This window comes from Carettochelys insculpta, chromosome 5 (genome assembly GCF_033958435.1).
Source record: "Carettochelys insculpta isolate YL-2023 chromosome 5, ASM3395843v1, whole genome shotgun sequence".
NCBI classification, from domain to species: domain Eukaryota; kingdom Metazoa; phylum Chordata; order Testudines; family Carettochelyidae; genus Carettochelys; species Carettochelys insculpta.
The window spans coordinates 62,544,194-62,565,097 of NC_134141.1; the positions used below are offsets into that span (position 1 = coordinate 62,544,194).

The 20,904-nt window shown below is 42.4% G+C and overlaps 1 protein-coding gene across 3 annotated transcripts in view; it reads right to left on the reverse strand.

Moving 5' to 3' along the window:
• The window catches only part of DCP2 (decapping mRNA 2), a 39,237-nt gene extending 24,396 nt beyond the window's left edge, over positions 1-14,841 (reverse strand). For all 3 annotated transcript variants that reach the window (XM_074995218.1, XM_074995219.1, XM_074995217.1), the window contains exons 1-7: positions 14,721-14,841; positions 11,765-11,916; positions 10,179-10,306; positions 9,659-9,757; positions 5,860-6,012; positions 1,135-1,247; positions 945-1,052 (exon numbers count right to left, since the gene is read on the reverse strand). In XM_074995218.1, coding sequence (XP_074851319.1) covers positions 945-1,052; positions 1,135-1,247; positions 5,860-6,012; positions 9,659-9,757; positions 10,179-10,306; positions 11,765-11,916; positions 14,721-14,773 — 806 coding nt within the window. In that variant the 5' untranslated portion in view covers positions 14,774-14,841. The remainder of the gene's footprint in view (positions 1-944; positions 1,053-1,134; positions 1,248-5,859; positions 6,013-9,658; positions 9,758-10,178; positions 10,307-11,764; positions 11,917-14,720) is intronic.
• Between the last annotated feature and the right edge of the window lie 6,063 nt (positions 14,842-20,904).

Genomic DNA, 20,904 nt, shown 5'->3' on the forward strand with positions numbered 1-20,904 from the left:
TAAATTAATAGAAAAAAAAGACATTGTTCTGCTACCCCGATCATACAAGGTAAACTAAAGCAGATACATATTAGATCTTAATATTCTCTCCAATCTGGTTTTGGTTATTGGGAAGAGTAATGCATGAAAGGGAAAAACATGACCTCATAATGTAAAAGTATGTGGCAAGGAAGACTTCTTATTCTTAGATCCTTTCACCACTTGTGGAGCTACTAAGTGGGTATACTATGACACTTAACTTGAATATGACAGTAGTGTTGGAGCTAAAACTGACCCAGAGTGCTGGCGGACAACCTCCCTTTGTCAACCTGAATTGGTTTGAGAAGCTGCTCCATCATGACTGCTAAGAAACCCTGCACAATTGCTCACTTTCATTTAAGATCTTGCTGCTTCCAATTTTGTGAGAAAAAGTTAATCTCCCGGTGCTCATTTTTCCAATCCCCCCATCCCATGACAACACTAGTTTTATACAAATTTCTTTGAAATTGACAAAACTTTGAAATTATTTTGCAGTACCATGGCTATGAATGATTCTTCCTGACTTTATTCCATCGTTTTGGACATCTTTCCATCCTTTCTGCACTGATTATTTTAGAAATCATATCTACCTGCTTTACCTTCTCACAGTATTTAGTTCTAGAGTATTTCAGTTTTAGTATTCAGAGAATTTCAATTTTATAAAAAGCTTCTCCTTCACTTGATTTTCATAATCCCATACAGGAACTTGGGACATTCTCTGTTTTGCCATATTCTAAAATTTTCCATACAGCAGTTTCAAGCACATCAGGCACTAATTAATCACTCCTTCCTCTTCACTGTCCCATGGATCTCTCTTTAACCTCTTATGTTACCCATTCTGAAAGAGAGAAATTACACCTCTTCAGCTCTGTACAGCCAATAGGAGAGCTTGCTGACACATGACAAACTGGTCTATAGGTTCTCACCTTGTTTTCTCCAGGTTGAGCTTGGATGGCGTGCTCCCAGTGGATGAAAATCCATTGTCACTATCCGAGGAGTCTCCATATCTTCGAGAAAGCCATTCTCTCAATGGTCTGTGAACAAGTTAAGAGTTTTGTCAACAAAATCCAGTGTCCTCAAAACACGTGGCTAGACTTTGGCTTACCCTGAACATACCTGATGAAGGGAATGGTCATGAAGAACTTGTTAGGAGCCAAGCCCAGTTTGGACTTTGGGGTCATATCATTTCTATGGCATGGTAATTTGTCAATTGAGAACCACTCAATGTTCTGAAACACAAAAAAAAAAAGTAATTAGTGAAAACATAAAGGGACTTAAACTGCTGCACATCAGCCATAATGATTTTATTTATTACCAAAAAACTACAGTGAGGATCTGAATTAACTATGACAAAGCTGCTTGCCAATACAAGGGACTAAAAATGTTACAAATCGCTTTTCTGGCCACAAGCACAGTGTAATGGACATTATTCACAATGCAAGTTTGCAATGTTGTTGTAGCTGTGCTGGTCTCAGAATAAGAGACACACGAGAAGAAGGCCTGTCTGTTACACCACCGAAGGTGATCCATAAAAAGATATACCACCCTAACTCTAACAAGCATTGCGAGATGACAGGATCTCGAAAAAGTGGAGTGCAGTATGCAATAGCTCAAATACCGAAAGTTAGTTCATTTAAAATAAGGTGTGCAACAAACAACATAGTTCTTGATTGTGCACTGAATGGTGTCGAGAACAATGGAGGATGTAGAGAACTTTCACAGCTTCTCTGTCTCCTGGTCCCTCCCACAACCCTGAGCAATCTTATTTTACATCCAAACAGAAGTAGATCATCATCAGCCACTCCAAGGATTGCCCAGTATACATTATGTTGATGTCAATCAAACTGCAAACCTTGTCAGGGTAATTCAGAGATTAAATTTCTTGATGCCTTAAATGACTGCTTCTTGGAGCAGCTAGTACAGGAACCCACAAGGGGAGAGTCAATTCTCAATCTAGTCCTGACTGGAACGCAGGGTCTGGTCCAAGAGGTAACTGTAACTGGACCGCTTGGAAATAGTGACCACAATATAATAACTTTTAATAGTCCTGTGTTGGGAAGAACACCGCAGTGGTCAAACACTCCAGCATTTAATTTCAAAAAGGGGAATTACACTAAAATGAGGAAGCTAGTTAAACAGAAACTAAAAGGTAGAGTAACTAAACTAAAATCCCTGGAAGCTGCATGGAAACTGTTTAAAGACACCATACTAGAGCCCCAACTTAAATGTATACCCCAAATAAAAAAAAAAACACAGTAAGAGACCTAACAAAGAACCACCATGGCTTAACAGCCATGTTAAAAAGGCAGCGAGAGAGAAAAGGGCAGCTTTTAAAAAGTGGAAGTCAAATCCTAGTGAGGAAAATAGAAAGGAACACAAACACTCCCAAATTAAGTGTCATAATGTAGTAAGAAAAGCCAAAAAAGATTTTGAGGAACAGCTAGCCAAAAATTCAAAAAACGATAGTAAAATGTTTTTTAAATACATTAGAAGCAGGAAGCCCGCTAAAAAAGCAGTGGGGCCCTTGGATGATAAAGATATAAAAGGAGCAATCAAGGAAGACAGTGCCATTGCGGAGCGATTAAATGATTTCTTTGCTTCAGTCTTCACGGCTGAGGATGTTACAGAGGTTCCTAAATCTGAGCCAGCCTTTTTAGGTGACAAATCTGAGGAACTCTCCCAGATTGAAGTGACGTTAGAGGAGGTTTTGGAGTTAATTGATAAGCTGAATAGTAACAAGTCTCCAGGACCAGATGGTATTCACCCAAGCGTTCTGAAAGAACTCAAATGCGAAATTGCAGAGTTAACAACAGTGGTTTGTAACCTATCCTTTAAATCCGCTTCGGTACCCAATGACTGGAAGACGGCCAATATAACGCCAATATTTAAAAAAGGCTCTAGAGGAGACCCTGGCCATTATAGACCGATAAGTCTAACATCAGTACCAGGCAAATTAGTAGAAACAATAGTAAAGAATAAAATTGCAAGGCACGTAGAAGACAACAAATTGTGGGGCAAAAGTCAGCATGGTTTCTGCAGAGGGAAGTCGTGTCTAATAGAATTCTTTGAAGAGGTTAATAAACATGCGGACAAGGGGCACCCAGTGGACATAATATACCTAGATTTCCAGAAAGCCTTTGACACGGTCCCACACCAAACCTTTTATGTAAATTAGGCAGTCATGGGATAGGAGGAAAGATCCTTTCATGGATCGGGAATTGGTTAAAAGACAGAAAACAAAGGGTTGGAATAAATGGTAAATTTTCACAATGGAGGGGGGTAACTAGTGGTGTTCCCCAGGGGTCAGTCCTGGGACCGATCCTGTTCAACTTGTTCATCAATGATCTAGAAAATGAGGTAAGCAGTGAGGTGGCAAAGTTTGCAGATGACACCAAGCTGTTCAGGACAGTCAAAACCAAAAGGGATTGTGAAGAACTACAAAAAGATCTCAGCAAACTGAGTGATTGGGCAGCAAAATGGCAAATGAAATTTAATGTGGGTAAGTGTAAGGTAATGCACATTGGAAAAAATAACCCAAATTACACGTACAACATGATGGGGTCAAATTTAGCTACGACAGATCAGGAAAGGGATCTTGGAGTTATAGTGGATAGTTCTCTGAAGACATCCACGCAGTGTGCAGCGGCAGTTAGTAAAGCAAATAGGATGTTAGGAATTATTAAAAAAGGGATCGATAATAAGACAAAAGATATCATACTTCCCCTATATAAAACTATGGTACGCCCACATCTTGAGTACTGCGTGCAGATGTGGTCTCCTCACCTCAAAAAAGATATATTGGCATTAGAAAAGGTTCAGAAAAGGGCAACTAAGATGATTAGGGGTTTGGAACGGGTCCCATATGGGGGGAGGCTAGAGAGACTGGGACTTTTCAGTCTGGAAAAGAGGCGATTGAGGGGCGATATGATAGAGGTATATAAAATCATGAATGGTGTGGAGAAAGTGAATATGGAAAAATTATTTACCTTTTCCCATAATACAAGAACTAGGGGACACCGAATGAAATTGATGGGTAGTAGGTTCAAAACTAATAAAAGGAAATTTTTCTTCACACAGCGCACAGTCAACCTGTGGAACTCCTTGCCGGAGGAGGCGGTGAAGGCCAGGACTCTATTAGGGTTTAAAAAAGAGCTCAATAAATTTTTGCAGGTTAGATCCATAAATGGCTATTAGCCAGGGGTAAAGTATGGTGCTCTAGCCTTCAGTATAAGGGCAGGAGATGGATGGCAGGAGATAAGTCACTTGATCATTGTCTCCTGTTCTCCTTCTCCGGGGCACCTTGCATTGGCCACTGTCGGCAGACGGGATACTGGTCTGGATGGACCTTTGGTCTGACCCAGTATGGCCATTCTTATGTTCTTATGTAATTGATCCAAACACATGGTAGAGGACAAAGAAGTGGAATCAAGCAAAACCAAAGAGATGCTGGGGGGGTGAGGGCGGGCCCGCAGGGCAAATGCCCTTTATACAATATTGTGACTGTTCTACAAAGATTTTTTGGCTAATCACAATTTTATGCTATATGTGGTATAAAACAAAGAGGAACAATTAATGTGCAAAAACCCAGTTAACCCCTTTCACTAGTCAGTCCGGCTCAATGCGCCAGCAGGGTTCTGCAATTTTCATGATATGTGCTTGAGATAAAGCATACTGAAAGGGGAGAGATAGCTCAGTGGTTTGAGTAGTGGCCCTATAAACCCAGGGTTGTGAGCTCAATCCTTGAGGAGGCCATTTAGGGATCTGGGGCAAATAGATTTAAACAGGGAGAGGGATAGCTCAGTGGTTTGAGCATTGGCTTGCTAAACCCAGGGTTGGGAGCTCAATCCTTGAGGAGGCCACTGAGGGCAAAGAGATAGCAGGGATGGTGCTTGGTCCTGCCAAGAGGGCAGGGGACTACACTAGATGACCTCCAGAGGTCCCTTCCAGTCCTAGGAGATGTGTATCTCCTATTATTTATTTTTATACATACACATACTCTCTCTGAAGGGCCTGCAGAAGGGCCTTTACCCAGAACATAAAAATGGCCATCAAGGTTTTAACTAGGTCAAGTCAAGAGTGCTTAAACAAACAGCAAGTAATTTATACTTCTAGGGAACCAACCTAAGAGGGAAAAGAGAAATGCTCATGTCCCTATTACACTTAGTAGTTAAAAGATATAGCTGAAGTTGGAGTTAATTCTAGTCCTAAAAACAGAAATTGCTGTAAAAATTAAAAACATCTGCATGAAGGGAAAAAGTCAGTTTTCAAGAGGTGATGAGCATCACAGCCAGTGACAGGAACTTCTCAGCACATCAGGTACTTCCATTTCCTCTCCATCACAACAGCTTTCTAGAAGTCCAGCGAGTTCAGAACATCCACCCAATGGCTGGCTCCCACTTAAACATACAGCCGTGTCTGCTCCCTGTTCTCCATTATACATTACATCTAGCAAGCTCCATTTTCCTTTTCCTGTGTGCAGGTTTACATAGCGTTCTTCAGTATTTATTTATCTACAGAAAAGCTATGAGATTTTTTGCAGTTAACTTTTTTATATTTATGGGAAGAGAAAGTGGGCATGCTTTATTGTTAGAGTCAGCCTGCGTACTCCAGTGCCTATTTATGATGAACTCAGAATTCATAATGAGCAGTTGTACAACAGTTAGTCTTCACATCAGACCTCAAGAAAGCTCAGAAAACCTGAAGCGATGACATACTGCTTTTACTCTAGTTTGGGCATTCATTGCCTTTTGTTTAAAATTAAGCTTTAAATCAACCTTTGCTGAGGTAGTGGCAACCTGGAAAAAAAAAAAAATCTTTTGAAATAAGCCTAACTACATGTACCCGAATCTCTCTTCTGGTTTTGGGGTTGAATTTTGTGTCCTTTGGAACTCCTGGAATGATGTACAAGCGTGCTAGCTGATCATTGATTCGCAGTTCAATGAAGTCATCTTTGCAGATGTAATCTTTAATATCAAAACCAGTTTCTTCAAACACCTGAGAAGCACATAAGTCAAATTAGAATGTACAGATCACACCTTGAGATAGATTTCTGAAAGACTAAATCATCATCATCAATAGGGAGCCTCCTATAGTAGTTCTTACATGGCGAATATAATATTTGCACATGCACACAGCTTACTAATGGGACAGCATAACTCTGTACCATCAGATTTTGTCCCTTATAGCTCCAGACTGTGAAGCGAAAAAGAATTTAGACAATCTATGACAAAGCAGAGGAGTTTATGGGAGTGCTGAGAAGTTAATTTACTCCTATTTGTCACTGACAAGCAATACAGGCTGCTTGTTAATTATGGTAGACACATGTAAAAAGTATTTTGTATCAGACAAAAGCTAAACTCATTGGCTCTAAACTCAAAGGATGTTAAAACTAATTCAACTCAATAAATTTGAATGAGGTTACTGCAGGCTGTGCCATAATTATCAATCTGTCACAAAGCGTCAAAAATTCTATAGCAGTGTGCAATATTGTCACTTCATGGTTGGAGCTTTTAAAATGAAGAACTAATTAATACATTTTGTGCAAAGGCCTTCTCCAGTATACATGTGTCCTTCTGTCAGCCCCTTATCCAGGCTGTGCATCTCCTAACCTGGTGGTTCCCAACCTTTTCAGTAACACAGCACACTTCAATGAGACAGACAACTCCACGGCACCCCCACTTTTTTCTGCTGAATCAATTGCTCATAAACATCACATTACTACAGTTATGGAGAGGTTTGTAACAGAGTAATGCACACCACAAGCTAAACAAGAATCAAATGCATTAATTATTTAAATCCACCACAGAATACACTGTCTTGGACAGCAATCACAGACACGTTTTCACAATCTGCTCAGCGCCATGCTGGGGATGTTGAGTAAACAAGTAAGCACTGAAAGCAGACCATTGGTGCATGGTGCGGTGGGGTGAGGGCTAGCCATGTGGTTATGGGTGAGGGGGCTAGCCCGCCTGCTGCATTGCAACAGAGGGGGAGAGGGGCAGCTCTGTAAAAAGGAAAGCGCAGAAAACCATTCGAGCAACCTGTTGAAATGGTTCAGTCAGCCGGGTGCTCCCAGAGCTCATTTGGTGACAAAGTTATCGTCCTTCTTTAAAAATCAAGTTCCATTCCATCCCATGAAATCCTCCCAAGCCACACTTATGCCGTACGTCCCCCCCACAGTCACATTCTACTGCCATACCAATGATTCTTGAGCCAGGCTCAAAAGGTTACTGTTAAAAGTCACCGCTCTTTGAAAAAGGACAGGATGAAGCACAGCCCCGGCAGTGACCACTTTAAAATGTAAGCGCTACATGGCAGCTTAGGAGGGGAAACAGGGCTGTAAAATGTGAGGTGGAGAAAACAAGTTTCTCGGCCCCTCCTGCTAAATCCTGAAGGGAAGCAGCTCTCTAAAGCGCTGAAACCCCACATAGGACAGGACAGGCTGGCCCGTACACCCAGGCAGCCATGTGGATGCGTAGGAGAGCTTGATTTTCACCCAGCACTGCTGAGCATCCCTGGTGTTTACTCAACACAGATTCATCCACACGCACACAGGAATGAGATCCTGGCTCTCCTGATGGGTCCATGCTGGGGCTCTTTTGCGACCCTGAGAATTCATGGCTAGATGCCATTGCCACGCTGACCAAAAAGAAAATGAATTCAAATTGTCAGGCTTCCCGTTACCTACTTCCTGCACACCTGAAGAGCAGCAGAGGTAACAGCAGCCAGAATGGACACATTTAGGGCATTGTGGGAAACCTCTGGAGCTCAATAAAATCAATTTAAAGTAACATTTCCACACTAGCATTAATTCAACCTTTAACATCAAACTTGGTGTTACATCGCCTGGAAGGGGCAGGGTGAGAAAGTTGACCTTAACACCCCTTAAAAATCAACCTAATGGTATTTACAGTGAAGACAGTCACATTGTAAAATCGATCTAAACGTCTGAAAAGCCACTGTATGCTCTAGCGTAGACAACGCCTCAGGAATTCCTTGAGTGCAACTTGAGACTTTATTTACACTTACCTTTACATAAGTACAAATATTATTGGCCATAAAAGTAATACAACCTATGTCTGCACGCAGCTGCGGTATATGCTTGGCTTTCCCCAATAGTAAATTCCACAGTGACTATAATCCAAAACAAACCCTATCTGAAGGACTGTCTTAATCTTTACCTGCCTTTTACAGTATTCCCTTCTTCCAATACTACAGAACAAACTCAAGTAGCAGCAGTAAAGCTGGAAGTTTCTTAATATAGTATCAGCCAGACCACTGGGCATAGTATACTAAATACAAAAAGTTTAAGTGGACACAAATCCAAAACAAATTTTAAAACCACAAAATAAAAAACACAAGACTAACCATACCCTAAAGTCTTTTACCCTGTTAAAAATCACTACACCTAAAACATACACGACAATGAAAAAGTATTTTTTTTAAAAAGGAGTACATTATAAATAGGATAAACTGTGTTTTAAAAATTCAAAAGCTGATTTTTTATTTTAAAATCTGACATGATGACAAAGCATGTTAAGGTCTATATTTAGTATCATCTATTAAAATAATTTAAATTCAGTGGAAAAAAATTAATCACTTCTTATTTACTGCCAAGTTTTAAAGAAAGTGTCTTCTGAACTCATGAAAGTCATTGGCTAAGCATCTAGAACCTGTTTGTTAAAGCACTGCCACTTTTCACACCAGCAGCCTCTTTTGTCAGCGAAAATAGACTATTTTCTTCATTTCAATTTCTTCAACAAGCTCAGTTGAAAGATTTGCTCACAGAAAGTGAAGAAACCAACTGAGCTTGAAATAGCAGGAAAGTTTCTAACCTTTCATCTTCTAATCTATGTACAGACAAAAAAAACAAACTAAATTCTGAACTCAAGGAGGACACAATATCCCAAAAAAAAAAAAAAAAAAAAAAAAAAAAAAAGTCAGTTCAACTAAATGGATGATCATAATTTCTTTAATAGAGGCAAAACATTTTGATACTGATTTCCCCTTATGTATCCACACTTAAGATTAGTTTTATTAAATTAAACTAAAATGTTGTTTGTGTAAACTGACTTCAAAGTCCAAATAAAGCCTGTCTAAAGTCATTAAAAAAAATCTAGACTGAAGAAATGCATCTTCTCCCATTTTCTAAAATTTGCGAAAATTAAGACTCTGACATGGTATCGTAAGCTAACTGCTTACTTTAAAAAAGTATACATGCTTGTATCCAACAACAAGAAAAAAAACAAATCAAACAAAGGTTATGTTTAGCTGCAATTAACATGCTAAGGTTATAACTAATTAAAATTCACCCTCTCTTAGGACCATAAAAAGTATAAAAGCAAAACTATTAAAATTATTTTTAATTTAATATGTCCTACTTAGCTTATTTAAATCAATCCCTTTTGAGTCAAAAGTGGCTTCTCTCATACTTTTCGTATGTAGAGGGCAGGGACCAAATACCACAGTAACAGACACCAAGAAGAATGCATAATTTATTAGGCGGGTGGATTTTTCGGGGGTGGGGGGGTGGTTCCCACAGTATACATGAAAATCCTACTCTCGATATGAGTGAAGTTACTTTGTCTTAAAGAAAAAAGATTTAATGCTAAAGGAATTTTTAAGTATCAATGCAACTCACCTCTCTAGCAGCACAATCATGTGGAGCTTCTTCTTTATTTACTTTTCCTTTTGGAAATCCCCAGCCAGACTTTGCTAAATAGCCTTGAACCAGCAGTACCTGCAGAATCAAGTATTGCACTAGTGAAAAATATAAATTAATCTCATAGATTTGACTTAGTTCCCGAAGCGATATCTTTAGTTTAAGGAAGAGACCTTTCGCCTGGCATTAGCATGTGTTTATCAGCATTACCAGTTTACCAGACAGAGCAAGAATTACAAATTTGAGTATAGGGTTGTATTTTAGAAAAGACTAAAATTTGGTGTAAAGACAAGGAGAATGCACAGCTACCTAGTAATAAAGATACCCTTTACAGCCTGTCTAACGAACAAGACATGTACAGAAACTCAACAGAAGTGTGAAAAGATGTGTTTCTTAAATCACAAAAAAATTGCTGGGGTTGTTAAAAAGCTAGTTAACATCCTTTGCACCCAGCCTTCTCCATCCTGTATAAATATTCACAGGTTGGTTTTACACTTACATTTTCAAGTGTTTCATCTAGAATAATTGCACCATAAGTTGGTACTCCCATTTTATACTCCTTCCACTCATCCAAAACCCTTTGCACATCTTCACCTTGAGGCAGCAAAAAGGGGCAATGGCCAAACAGTATAGATACACGTCAAGGAAACTAGCTGCACACACACACTAGAAAAATTTACAAGTAGTGCTTTCTATGCAGAAGAGGGTTTTGTCTTCCTGATGCATTTATTTGGAGCCAGAAATTAAGGTACTATGAATAATCCAATACTGAGTTACGTTCTGCACACCCAGGGAGCAGCCAGTGATCTACCCCAACTCCAATCCAAGTAATTTATCCAGTGGTTCGTTCTTTGTAATTAGAGAAGCCTTCCTTTGTTGAGCAGAAATTACCCCAATTGTGGTATGACATTTTCCATAGAAAAAACTTCAAACTAAGAGAAAAATTTTAAAATCATGAAAGTAAAATTAACACCACATACAAAAATATCTTATCAGAATGTCTCAGACAAATATTTTGTCTTAGTGAAGCAGCATCTTCTGGGAGCTGGAGTATAGATGCATGCTTTATTTAAAAAAAAAAAAAAAAAGAGTACTGCATGCTATATTGGTTACCATAGTTCACAGTAAAACTGTGAACTAAAAACCACGATTAGATGATAATTCCCTAAGTACATTTAATGAAAAATTGCTTAAGCAATTTGTTCAAGTTTAAGAACCTGATCAAAACCCACCATAAAACAAGCTATAAATATCTTGACTTAAACACATCTTGAAAAAGCCACAGAGCAAATGGCGTAACGCTCTCAGAATTGCATGTCATCCCTCACCATGTAAACCCAGAGACTTAATACTATTTCTAGCAGAATTAACATCCACATCAGTTTCTCCACTGAAAGTTATGATGTTAGGGAGGAGAATATGCCACATAAACACTTATATTAAGCACCTCCAGGCCCTGACCATGTTGAAAACAGAAGGAAACCCTGACTGTCGTTAACTTAGGCCAAGTCTACACTACAAAAAAAAGTCAATTTCAGATATGCAGTTTTAACTGCAGTAATTGCATAGCCAGAATCTACTTATCTGAAATCAACTTACCTGGCCATCCTCACTGAGGAAGGTCAATGGGAGAGTGTCTCCCGTTGACTTCCCTTACTCCTTGTGATATTGAGGAGTACAGGGGTCAAGGGCTGACCCCTGATAGGTTGATTTCCTGTGTCCCTACCAGACACGTGAAATAGGACCCTGGAAGATTGACCCTGAGGAAGCTGATCTTCTGGGTAACATAGAGGTTGCCTCAGTTATAGTATAGAAGTCATGAAAGACCTCAAACCAGGCAATAAAGTGCTTAATTCTCAGGACTCTTGGGAAGCTAGGGAAAGGTACTCAGTGTTTTTTTTAAAGCTGCAATATTGCGGCATGGATGAAAATTAGACTCTCTCACAGAGCCAGTTCTGTTTCACTCAAAAAAGGATGGTTGTGCAAGTAGTTACACAAAAAAAACAACAATGCACTACTGTACTTCAGTACACAGGTTAGCCACAAACACTGAAAAAGCAGTAACTGTACCAATAAAAAGGATATCAGCTTTAGCAAAGTCTCTTATCCCACACTGAGGTAATCCTGGTGTGTTCTGCATGTAGAAATCCAAGTAAAACCAATGGGCAAGTTCAATCTGAAAACACACTCTGATTGCGTTGTCTCTTTCCTCGCTCGGAATGTGCAAAATAAATCGACTGTCAGAGGGAAAAAAAAAACAGACAAGGATTAGCTAGGTGAATAGAATTTGCAGATTGTTAGAAGTTTTGAAAATATGAAAATCACTCTGGGAGAAAGGAAATTGACCAGAACAGTTTCCCAGCTGCTGCAAGCCCTGGGAAGACAGGAATCGGGTGGCAGCCTGGCTCCCATCCCCTCTTGACGTGTGTGAAATTCTGAGTTACGTGGAGGTTGCAGGAACACAATCCCTGTGTAACTCAAGGGTTTACTGTACCACAAGTGAATGGGTGAGGAGCAAGAGAGACTGCAGGACACGATGAAAAGTGAAATTAAAGAACAGAACCCCAAGATATGCACACTCGACTTGTGCTGCCGGGGAAACTGACCAGCAGGCAGCCCAGAGCCAGGCAGCCCAAGGAGTGGCGGGGAGTGGGGAGCCAGACTGCCATTTGGTTCACAGCTCCCCACCACTCTGGGAGCCAGGAAACCAACCTGACCAGCTTCCCAGCTCCCGCAAGCACAGGGGAACTGAGAGCCAAGGTATCGCCTGGTTCCAGCTCCTCCCGGTTTACACAAAATTTGAGTTACGTGAGGTTGCCCAGGAACACAACCTTTGCGTAACTTGGGGGTCTACTGTATAGAGGGGAATGAAATACAATAAATGTGAACTTGAACCAACAGAAAATAAAAAAAGCTAGAAAAGAATTTAAACTCGAGTATTGTGGAAGTGTCAATTTTGACAAACTGAGTGAGGAAAAAGAGGAAAAGAAACAGGATTTCAGGTATTGGTTCTTCTCTCCGTTGCCCATACCCCCAAGGGATTGAATCAAAGTTGCAAACCTTGAAATAAGAAAGCAGTGGAGTTACAAATGCTAAAAGACACAGTTTCATGACTAGAATTCAGCATTGTTAAACTAAGTGAAGATATCAGTGAGGCAGCTGGAAATGCAAGACAAGCTGGATGTAGATTTAAGTAACACACAGAGGCCGTGTCTACACTAGCCCCAAACTTCGAAATGGCCATGCAAATGGCCATTTCGAAGTTTACTAATGAAGCGCTGAAATATATATTCAGCGCCTCATTAGCATGCGTGCGGCCGCGGCACTTTGAAATTGATGCGGCTCGCCGCCGCGCGGCTCATCCAGGCGGGGCTCCCTTTCGAAAGGGCCCCACCTACTCCAAAGTCCCCTTATTCCTATGAGGAGATGGGAATAAGGGGACTTCAAAATTGACGCGGCTCGCCACCGTGCGGCTCGTCCAGGTGGAGCTCCCTTTCGAAAGGACCCCGCCCACTTCGAAGTCCCCTTATTCCCACCTGCTCATAGGAATAAGGGGACTTTGGAGTAGGTGGGGCCCTTTCGAAAGGGAGCCCCGTCTGGACGAGCCGCGCGGCGGTGAGCCGCGTCAATTTCGAAGTGCCGTGGCCGCCCGCATGCTAATGAGGCGCTGAATATGCATTTCAGCGCTTCATTAGTAAACTTCGAAATGGCCATTTGCATGGCCATTTCGAAGTTTGGGGCTAGTGTAGACACGGCCAGAGTGATAGTACTGCCTCCTGTCATTTCAATTAGTGATCAGGTGCTGTTTGCAAAACGCTGTTAAACATACACTGAATTAATGCCTGATTTACTAATGACTACTTGATTAAATCAGGACTAGTACATTAATTAGTACCCCTTCAAAAGTAATTAGCATATTGGTGTAGATTTGTCTCTCTAAGGAGTGATTGTGACTGTATTACTGAAAACACAGGTCAAAAGAGGTCAACAAATTCAAACCACGGCAATGGCAGATCTTGCTGAGATGTTAATAAAGTTAGCCATTTTACTCTAACATAAAACTACTTAAATCATGGACAGACTGAACAATCAACAAGAATATTGGCAACTACTAGAACTCAGCAAACTCTAGTCAGAGATCTTATGAAAACAAATATTTGATTTGCAGGGCACATTTTAAGAGGTGCCTCAGGGAGCAATGTATGTTTAGAGACACTAGAAGGGAAACTTGATATCAGAAGATGAGGAAGAAAAGGAGGTTCTTGGAAGCTCAAAAGAATTATATGTTCACAAGATGACCAGAGCATCATACCGAATGGGCTACCAGTTTCAAATCTCCAACACTGGAGAGACTCCAAATAAAATAAACTTCTTAGAAGTGACCCACATGAAAATACAATGCACAAACAATTCTGCTACATTCTGTGTAAATGTCCAGATTCTGCTTTTTTCCGTGAGCTACTCACCTCACAAAAGACGGACATGCAGAAGTTATCTAGACACAAAAGATTTAGCAAAACACAAACCTCAATTCAACTGTGCATACTTATGGAAGGGTGCGTCTTAGTGAAGGCTGAACAGCAAAGATGCAGTTTTAATTGCTCAAACGAAGTGCAATCAAGCTCTCTCACCAGCGCTCTCCTTCCCCCCAGCCCTCATCACCGAGCAGGGAACACAACATACTTCAGCTCCAACTTGCTCGCACCCCACCTAACCACCCGTTGCGCGGGGTCACTAAAGAAACTCAGCCCCTCGCCACCCCACGCTCTCTGCTCACCCCCATTTTAGCCACCCGCACGCGGACCCAGCCGGGCTCGCCGCCACATGTGCGCTAACAGGGGCCGCAACTGGCCTCCTGAGGACGCCAAGGAAAGAGCAACTGTAACGGTTTCCGTACGGAGAGCCTCGCCATAGCCCAGCTGGCACCGGTCAGTGACCCGCGAGCAGGACGGGAACATGCTGGCGCGTTTCCTTTGTTCTGCCCCCGCCCGCTCCACTTGCAACATCTCGGGCTGGGCGGGGCGGGGCGGGGCGCCGTTACCTGCACAGATCGTCCAGGACGCTGCTGGGAATCTCGGCCCTTTTAGTCTCCATGGGGAAGCGCGGCTCATCCCGACGCCACAGGGCCCGGAGCAGCGCAGCGGGGCTGGGAGGCCTCTCACACGGACCAAGCAAGGGGCGGGACCGACTGCTTCCGTCCCAGTCCCGCTAGGGCCGGGGGGCGGGGCCTATCGTAGGCCAGACCCCAGTGAGAGCCGCCAGACCACTGAAACGTCACCTTACCGCCCAGCCAATCACCGGGAGTGTTGGTGGGAGAACTCGACCAATCGTCGCGCAACCGGTGGGAGGGGAGGTGAAAGGTTCCGAGCATGCGCCGTCAGCGTGAGTCAGTTTCTCGGGGGGGAGAGGACATAAGGATCATTCTGTTCCCACCCCCCCCCCGCCCCTCCCAGGGCGCGGACTCGCGCTGCCTCTCCTCAGCCCGCGCAGGAAGTAGCTCCCCGCGGCAACCCGGAGGCGCGGGAGGGGCTCCGTGGAGAGCTCACTTCCGTGCCCCGGGGCGGGGGAGTGTTTTAATCACCTCCCGCGCCCCCCACCCCCCGGCCGCTTCGCCTCGCGCTGCCTCCTGCCGGCAGCGACTCCCCGACGCCCGCACTGGCAGCCTCGGGGCGCCCTGCGTGCTGAGAGGGAAAGAGCCGGGTCAGTGCCCAGCGGCCTTTGTTCCTCGTGCAGCTGCCCGGCCCCTCAGCAGGCAGCCCCTCACAGGGTTCCTGGTCAGGGAGCCACAAGTAAAGCAGTCCCTGCAACGCGCCCCCGGGAACCCGGCACCTCTCGGCACTTGGGCACCTGATGCCTCCCAGAACTTGCTGACCTAGTCAGAGCCCTGGCAAGCCACCAACATCTGCACCCACGGGTCACTGTTGCAGCTGTGGATGCCAATTTTGTACCCACAGGGGCCTCTATACCTCTTGCGTTCCTGTAAAGCCTCTCTTAGTATTTGCTAAATACTGAAACTTAACGCAAGAACATACAAATGGCCATTACTGGTCAGACCAAAGGTCTATCTAGCCCAGCATCCTGTCTGCTGATGGTGGTCAGTGCCAGCTGCTCCAGAGGAGGTGGAGCAAAGACAATGATCAAGCCACTTGTCTCCTGCCATCTATCTCCAGCCTCTGACAGAAGCCAGGGACCCCCAGCCTCTCATGGACCTAACCTTCATTAATTTTTCTAGCTCTTCTTCCAACTTTCCTATAGTCCTAGCCTTCACAACCTCCTCTGGCAAGGAGTTCCACAGATTAACTGTGTGCTGTGTGAAAAAGAACTTTATTTTATTGTTTTAAACCTGCTACCCATTAATTTCATTTGTTGTCCTCTAGCTCTTATAATAGGGGAACAAGTAAATAACTTTCCTTTATTCACCCTCTCCACACTGCTCATGATTTTATATACCTCTATGATATCCCCCCTCAGTCTCCTCTTTTCGAAACTGAAAAGTCCCAGTCTCTTTAACCTCTCATCATATGGGACCCGATCCAAACCCCCTAAAAACTTGACACTATGCCAAAATCATGAAGAGTCACTCAACTTACTGGGTGCTAAGTTATTTGCCTTGGGAAGGGCAGTTCTTTCACTCTTCATTCAACATCTCATGCCTTTCCCATGGTTTGGTGCTGGAGTCATGTGCAAGTCTCTGTGATGGCAACACTTGGTTCTCCTGTTGGTGTGGGGTTTGGACATGGTTTCACCTTCTATGACTCCCAGTTGCAGTAAAGATCAGGCTAGAGATGCCAATGTCGTGCATCACAACAAGTTGTCCACCAAGCTGATATTAGTGCCTGCGGCGCAAGCGTTTCTTCACTCAAGACGACTTGCCATGTCATACTTTCTTTGCTTTTTGCTGCTCTCTTTAATAAGGCTTAGCCATTTTAAAAAACATATTTAATGTGTTTATTTGACTTCATACAGCATGTGATCTGACATGAATGTTTCCTATCAAGTTACAAATTGCCTCCAAGTAAATTGAGGTCCATTTCTAGAACTACTCATTTTGGAAAGCTCTGTCTACCAAAATGTTTCTTGTTTCATCTATGGTGGTCGCTGCAGTAGTGTCAGCCAGTTCGTCTAATTCCTAAAAGTCTAGTACTCTACAGTAATGAGATATTTTGTGTGGTTTGCAGAATAAAGGACCATTTGCTCCAGGGTCTGTTGAGAATGCTGTATATTTTCAGTCTCTTTACTACTTGGCCTGTGTTACCCAAGGTCTTGAAAATCCTTGGTGATGTTTGGCCAATATACATTGTCTCTTGCTTTCTGGATAAACATTTTTACTCCAGAATACTTCTAAAGTATTCTTTAGGGAATTTCTGTTCAGTGATTTGGGAATTATGAATCATCACCATCATCAACAACCGTGGGCTCAGTGCCCATCGGTGTCTGATGCCTCCCTCAGTATTTCCTTCCATCTTTCCCTGTCCATTGCAGAGTAGGTTAGTTTCTGTAGACTAGCTCTGCACCAATCTATATCACCTAGCCATTCTCTGTGGCGTCTGCCTCTCCTATTCCAACAGTCCATTATGCTGGGTCTTGACCTTTCATTCGTCGTTCATTCTGCACATATGCCCGAATGTCTGTAACTTCCATGATATAACCTTCTGCAGTAGGTTCTCTTTAGGCTATATGTCATACGAAGGGTGAAAGAACTGCCCTCCCCAAGGCAAACACCTTAGCACCCAGTAAGTTTAGTGACTTTTTTATTGGTTTTGGCATGGTGTTAACTTACAGTATTTAGCAAATACTAAGAGAGGTTTTTGGGGAGTGCAATAGGTATAGAGGCCTGTGTGGGTACAAAATTGGAATCTGCCGCTACAATGATCCATGCATGCAGATGTCTGTGGCTTTGCAGGGCTCCGAATAGGTAAGCAAGTTCGTTATTCTAGTCGCTATTTCCTTCTTACAGTCTAGATCATACGTTATGTTGCTCCCCAGATACGTGAACTACTCTATTTTCTCTAGTTCAATCCCATCTACACTGATCTTCCTTCCCATTTCCTTATCTCTAAATACCATTGGTTTTGTTTTATCAATATTTACAATCAGTCCATACTGCTTCCCTTTCTCATGTAGCACCTATACCATTTTTGCTACCTTCTCATCTTCTTCAATGATAACTCTATCATCCACGAACCTCAGGCTGTTAATTCTTATCCTATACACAGATATACCTTCTACCTCTTCGCTGATCTTGTCCATTGCTCTCTCTAGATGTGTGATGAAGATACTCCGTGATACCGGATCTCCTTATCTCGTACCTCCATTCTAAACCAAATTCCCAACTCTCCACACGTTCTCACAGCTGCCTCTGCCTTGTCATTGATATCCTTCAACAACTGTATCAGTCTGCTATCCATGCCATACGACTCCAACACCACACAAGTCACTTTCTGATTTAAGGCTATTGTATATGATCAGATTGGCCTCAATAGTTCCAGTATACTTGAAAGGATGTTGGGGCTTCTACCCTAGAATCTGGCCATCATGACAAAACGAGGAACCCAAGAACTTATAACTCTTTGTCTTGTATGATTTGCTTGTAAATTCTTTCTAGTTCCTGCCTTGAAACTGGCACATAACTGCCCTTGTGATGCTTTCTGTATCTGTTGTTTGTATTTCTACCAGGTTCTCATTCAGGTGCTGTATTTTCATGCTGCAGGGCTTCTCTGAAATTAGCTATATATCTCTGTCCTTTTCTTTAAATTATAGCATTGCAATTTCAGAACCATGTGCTGAAGGCATTTTGGGAACACTAGTGGTAGCTATTAAAAAAAAAAGAAAAGAAAAGAAAGCTAAAGGGTTTCACACACACACACCAAGATAAAACCTGAAAGCTATGCTATTTCTTCCTTTTATGAAATGGTCTCTCATTAAACACTTTCTGAAAGTTCTTCATGTTCTTATTTATCACCCGGTACATAGTTATAGTCTCCCACTATTTACATGCCTTTTTGGGAAGCTATCATAAGTAACAGACCCAAAAGGCCCACAAAAATGCCACTGTAAATGGTTCTTTTCTGGCATTGTTTATTTACAATTTTGTACAGTGTAAGTATTTACGAGTCTCCAAGAGAAAGTGATGAGTCTGTATGTGCTATTGTAGTCAAACATCCCCCCCCCCAAGGAAAAATTAAATCTTAACTCCCATTTTAAAAAGGAACTGTACACTCCAGGCTGCAGAACAGTTTGAACTAGGGAGATTCAAAGGAGCATGGGGAGGCATATAAACCAATTTCCTTAGGACATCACAGTGGGTTATAATCTGCCATTTAGGAGGCTGTGCAGAGTGCATGATGAGGATGTAGCATACCTAAAAAGGACAAGCATACTGTTCCGTTTTTCCACAGTGAATCCCTCTATCCCATTGTGAAGAATTCTGGCTTGGCTGCTAGGAATTCAAGAGTATGAAATACATCTAGCGCTTTAATCTACCTTTGCTCTGCCTCTCTAGACTATCCATAGAATTTACCTTGGAAAAAACATTTCCGATACACCAGTTCCTGTCTTTAAAATAGTTAATATAAAATCTCTAATGATTCAATTCTCTTACACTTAACTTTCTTTACAATATTTTGAAACTTAACTTGTGTCAATCTGATGATGCTACATATTTAATAAATGTTTAACCTCTGCATTTTAAATATGAGAATGGAAATATATATACATATATGAAATGTAGTCAGGAAAACAAAAACAAAACAAAAAACAAAAGAAAACACGAAAAAAATTTACTTTACATCTGCAGCCACCAGAGGGTGTCAGCTGTTTTTGCTATTTACAGCTATTTCATGACACCGCAAACAATAGAACAGTGCACAGTCATGCTTCCACAACAGCAGGAGTGGTCCAGTAATTGCTATTCCCTTGATTTTGAGTAAAAGCCTATCACTCACAGCCTGTTTTCTCAGGATTCCTTTTTCGATATTCTCAAGAACCATGTCTCTTCTGTTTGATATCAAAGCAGCTTGGATAGGTATGTCTATTCACATATAACTTAGCCTATTCTTTATTAATGTTTGGCTGATCACCCTCAGAATCCCTACGTGTCCAAAGCTCATCTGACCATCTCTGAAGAGTTCTAAGATTTCTGTCTGTAAGGGTTTGTCTTTATTTTAAATGCTGTATCTGTGCTGCTGTGATGTTTCAGTGAAGAGATTCTCCTGTCAGTGAAGATACTTCACACCCCCCAGCAACATAGTTTTATTGACCTACTTTCCTTGCATAGACTAAGGTGTTTGAAGAGTTGCTTTTTATCCGAAGCTAGACCAGAGGTGGGCAAAATACAGCCAATGGGCTAGATATGAACCACCAAGCTTTTGTTTTTGGCCTGCTGGGTGTCTCCAACAGACTCCCGACCTCCAGGCCATTCAAAGCAGCTTGCTGCTGGGGCCATGTGCCTCTAGATGCCACATGCCCCTTGTGGGTAGGGTGGGAGAGGACTTTGTGGGAGTGGGGGCAGCACATATTGGGCAGAAACTGACTATGATTTCAGCTATATCTATGCTTAAAAACACTACTTGAGCAACAAGCAGGGTTCCCCAGTAGCTACGTTGATGGTAGATTTCTTCCATTGGCCTAGCAGTGTCAACACCAGGAGCTGTGTCAGCTTAACTGTATCTCTCAGGAGTGGATTTTTCACAGGCCTGAGATACATACAGGCCAGCTGATGGAGGGAAGGGCAAAGGTGGCAGTTGCCCTTGAACCTGGAGTTTCAGAGGGGTCCAGAGCTCCTGTTTTGTCAGCAGTGGCAGCAGAAGCTCCAGGTCCCTTTGAATTGCCACAGCGGTGAGGGAGAGGGGGAACCCAGCACCATGATCTTAGCAGCATTGGGGGCTGAATATCTTAGGCCCCACCCCTTCCACTCTTGGCCACACCTCTTCCAGGGCACAGAGCCAGGCTCCCTAACTCCCCCCTTGTCTTGGGGCCCATGGCAGCTGTCAGTCCTATTGGGTACACAGCTATGACAATCTAATTTTTCAGGATAGACAAGTGTACACTAACAGCCAAGTTCACCAATACTCAGTGTAAAGTTATGAACACAATATGCTTAGAAGGGAAAATTTCCCATCATCAACTTGATACAGATATTATGCAGTTTCAGGTCTACATGAAGTTTGTACTATTGTAACTACTTAAAATGCATAACCCCCCAGTGAAAGTGTATCAGTCTTAAG